Source organism: Colobus angolensis, unplaced genomic scaffold (assembly GCF_000951035.1).
Source record: "Colobus angolensis palliatus isolate OR3802 unplaced genomic scaffold, Cang.pa_1.0 Scaffold197, whole genome shotgun sequence".
Lineage (NCBI taxonomy): Eukaryota > Metazoa > Chordata > Mammalia > Primates > Cercopithecidae > Colobus > Colobus angolensis.
Window position 1 is genome coordinate 5,289,184 of NW_012115121.1, and position 4,362 is coordinate 5,293,545.

The 4,362-nt window shown below is 42.0% G+C and overlaps 1 protein-coding gene across 1 annotated transcript in view; it reads left to right on the forward strand.

Annotated features, from left to right (window-relative positions):
- Positions 1 to 4,093, forward strand: part of TMEM230 (transmembrane protein 230) — a 13,889-nt gene extending 9,796 nt beyond the window's left edge. Inside the window, exons 4-5 of the mRNA XM_011941030.1 lie at positions 2,688 to 3,247; positions 3,558 to 4,093. Coding sequence (XP_011796420.1) covers positions 2,688 to 2,828 — 141 coding nt within the window. The 3' untranslated portion in view covers positions 2,829 to 3,247; positions 3,558 to 4,093. The remainder of the gene's footprint in view (positions 1 to 2,687; positions 3,248 to 3,557) is intronic.
- The last annotated feature ends 269 nt before the right edge of the window (positions 4,094 to 4,362 follow it).

Here is a 4,362-nt window from a genome sequence, read left to right on the forward strand (position 1 = left end):
TTTTTTTTTTAAGAGAGAGTCTCACTCTGTCATCCAGGCTGGAGTGCAGTGGCACCATCTTGGCTCACTGCAACCTCAGCCTCCCAAGTAACTGGGACCACAGGCAGGTGCCACCACACTTGGTTAATTTTTTTTTTTCATTTTTTATATAGACAAGGTTTTACCATGTTGCCTAGGCTGATCTCGAACTCCTAGACTCAAGCAGTCCAGGAGTACAGTGGTGTGATCACAGCTCTCTGCAACCTCGATTTCCTGGGCTCAATCGATCCTCCCACCTCAGCTTCACAAGTAGCTGGAGTTACAGGTGTGAGTCATCATAACCAGCTAATTTTTTTGTTTGTTTGTTAGAGATGAGATCTCTTTATGTTGCCCAGGCTGGTCTTGAACTCCTAGGCTCAAGCAATCCTCCTGCCTCAGCCTCCCAAAGTGCTGGAATTACAGGCTTGAGCCACTGCACCCCTATGGCTATGTTCCCCATTGTGTATGAATTATGGTCAGTGTGAGACCCACCCTAGCCTCCCACAGTACTGGGATTACAGGCGTGAGCCACTGCACCCGTTGGATGTAGAATTTTATCAAATGCTTTTCTAGCATTGATTGAAATAATCATATGATTTTTGTCCTTTGTTCTGCTGATATGATTTTATCACATTGATTGATTTGTATAAGTTGAACCATCCTTGCATCTCTGGGATAAATCCCACTTGGTCCTGATGAATAATCTTTTTAATGTATTGCTGAATTTGGTTTGCTAGTGTTATCCTCCTTATTGAGGAGTTTTGCATCAATGTTCATCAGGGATATTGACCTATTTTTCTTTTTTTCATGTGTCTTTGCCTGGTTTTGGTATCGGTAAAACTGGCCTCATAGAATGAGTTTGGAAATATTCTCTCCATGTCTGTTTCTGTTTCAGAATAGTTTCAATAGGATTAGTATTCTTTTATTTTTTATTTTTTATTTTTGAGACAGGGTCTCATTCTGTCACCCAGGCATAGTGCAGTGGTGCGATCTCAGCTCACTGCAACCTTTGCCTCCCAGGCTTATGTGATCCTGCCACCTCGCTAGCAACTGGGACCACAGGCGTGTACCACCATGCCCATCTAATTTTTGTGTTGTTTGTCAAGACAGGGTTTTACCATGTTGACCAGGCTGGTCTTGAAATCCTGAGCTCAAGCGATCTGCCTGCCTTGGCCTCCCAAAGTGCTGGGATTACTGAAGTGAGCCACCATGCCCAGCCAAGTATTAATTCTTTAACTGGTACAATTCAGCAGCGAAACTATGAAGTCCCAGGCTTCTCTTTGCTAGGAGACTTTTTATTACGGCCTCAATCTCATTACTCTTTGTCTGTCTATTCGGATTTTAGGTTTTTTTCCTGGTTGAATCTTTGTTTTTATATTCATGTCTAGTACAGCAGATTCCAGCAGAAAGAACAAAAAGATTTTCTTTTGCATTTTGTTCTCTGTTAGCAAAACATGTTTTTCTTCCTTTGAGCAACAGTAAACTTCCATAGTTCCTATAAGGGAGGTGGTGGCAGGTAGACAAACTTGGTCTCTGAGATATTAGACAGTTTGCCCTGTAATAGTTTGGAACAACATGGCTGAGCCTGGCATGCAAGGGTCCTGATTGGTAAAGGGCTGTAGCTGGAGCAGCGTGCTGTCATTGTAGCTGTGCAGTGCCATGGACGTACTGTCAGTGTTTGGAGAGAAATAGCAATTCTGTTATATGTGTGGGGTCACTGTGCCTCATAAGTCGGTTCCTTCTTACATTATGTTTGGATGGAGTTCCTGTTGAGCTTCAATATGAAACCTTAGAAACCTAAAGTAGTTGGTGGTTCTTTCTCATGGGCTGTCCCCACATACACAGTGTCTAAGTTGTCTTGAACCAATTCTGACTATAATTAACACACAACAGGGAACACAGCCAGCCAGGTGCAGTGGCTCAAGCCTATAATTCCAGCATTTTGGGAGACTGAGGCAGGAGGATTTCTTGAGCCTCAGAGTTCGAGACCAGCCTGGGCAACATAGTGAGACCTCATCTCTACCAAACAAACAAACATACAAAATTAGCCAGGTATGGTGACTCACACCTGTAACCCCAGCTACTTGGAGGCTGAGGTGGAGGATGGATCACTTGAGCCTTGGAAGTCGAGGTTGCAGTGAGCTGTAATCATGCCACTGTAATCCAGCCTGAGCTATAATAGAGCAAGACTCTTACCTCAAAAAAGAAAAAAGAAAAAAAAAACCTGAAATTCTGAGAAAAGCACAGAGTTTATTGTAGTTGTAGCTGTACAATTACAAAAGGTGAAAAACAACCAAAGTGTCCAGCAGTTGTATGTGGGGCAGTTAAGTAAAACTGTGGCATGTCCATTTCAGTGGAATGTTACACATCCTTACAGTTTATATATAGACACAGAGTATGTTGTGTTCACAACTAAGAGCTTTAAAAAAAGGAAAAGAAGCTAAAATATCTGGATGAGAATGGGTCATTTTTTTCTTTATAATTGTTAGTACTTTGTCGTTTTTCTTCAGTTTATAATCAGGAGGAAACCTTTTCCCTCGGTAGTACACAACTCAAAGAAAATGTGCTAAAGAGTATAAAATACTGATTTAAGGATTAGGTACGAGACTTTTTATTTTAAAATGTGTAACTCTTACAATACTAACGTGTTTGCCTCCTTCTGCCACCAGGGGGCAGACCGGGCCGTTCCAGTCCTGATCATTGGCATCTTGGTGTTCCTACCGGGTTTTTACCACCTGCGCATCGCTTACTACGCATCCAAAGGCTACCGTGGTTACTCCTATGATGACATTCCAGACTTTGATGACTAGCATCCACCTAATAGCTGAGGGGAAGAGTCACAGTGGAACTGTCCCAGCTTTAAGATACCTAGCAGAAACTATAGCTAAGGACTAAGGAATTCTTCTGCTTGCAGATGTTTAAGAAAATAATGGCCAGATTTTATGGGTCCTTCCCAAAGGTGTTAACTGAACCTACAGTAGCTAATTAGGACATGCTCTGTTTTTCATCCGTTGGCCCTGGCAAGAGCTCCTGACAAGTTTTTCCACAGGAATATCATGGAAGAATAGAGGTTATTCTGTAATGGAAAAGTGTTGCCTGCCACCACCCTCTGTAGAGCTGAGCATTTCTTTTAAATAGTCTTCATTGCCAATTTCCTCTTGTAGCAAATGGAAGAATGTAGTATGGCTAATTTCTTATTACTAAGTAATTTATTTTAAAAATATCTGATGCCGGGCGCGGTGGCTCAAGCCTGTAATCCCAGCACTTTGGGAGGCCGAGACGGGCAGATCACGAGGTCAGGAGATCGAGACCATCCTGGCTAACACGGTGAAACCCCGTCTCTACTAAAAAATACAAAAAACTAGCCGGGCGAGGTGGCGGGTGCCTGTAGTCCCAGCTACTCAGGAGGCTGAGGCAGGAGAATGACGTGAACCCGGGAGGCAGAGCTTGCAGTGAGCTGAGATCTGGCCACTGCACTCCAGCCTGGGCCACAGAGCGAGACTCCGTCTCAAAAAAATAAATAAATAAAAATATCTGAGTATATTATCCTCTACACTTATCCCTACCTTCATATTCCAGTGGAAGGCCTTAGTAAAATCAAAGATCAGTGAGTTCATTGGTAATGTTTTTTTACTTGCTTATTGACAGCAACCAGGAATTTTTTTTTTCCTGCGGAGCAAGTTTTCAAAATGTAAATACTTTCTCTGTTTAACAGCCCTTGGCCCATTCTGATCCAGTTCACCAGTAGATTGGACAGCATACAATTTGGATCATTTTGTCTCTTGTAAATCAAAATGTTCTGTAGATTATTCCTTTAATGGCTGGACTTTTGGCTGTTTCCTAATGAAACATGTAGATAAGTGGTTATTATTTCGAGTTTATAACCCTATTGCTAGCACCTTGTATGATGTCATCAGTCTGCTCATGATTCCAAGGATCAGTCTGGATGCCTAGAGGACTAGATCACCTTAGTTTGATTCTATTTTTTAGCTTGCAAAAAGTGACTTATATTCCAAAGAAATTAAAATGTTGAAATCCAGATCCTGGAATTAAAATGAGTTAACTTTAAACATTTCAGAAAACATTTTAATGATTTTATGATATCTGTAATCCCAGTACCCAGATCTACCTTAGTTTCTAGGTAGCTGGCATTGTGGGTCACACTCTACTTTCCCTAACTCTGAGGTATGGACTTGGGCAACTAGAAGCATGGACTTGCCATCAGCTGAGTTGGAAGGCTATGGGAAGAGCAAGTTTTAGATGTCTACTCAATATCCAAGTGGAGCTGTTGAGGAGGCAGTTGCGATACATGTGTGTGTCTAGATTTTAAGAGTGGGTCTTGGA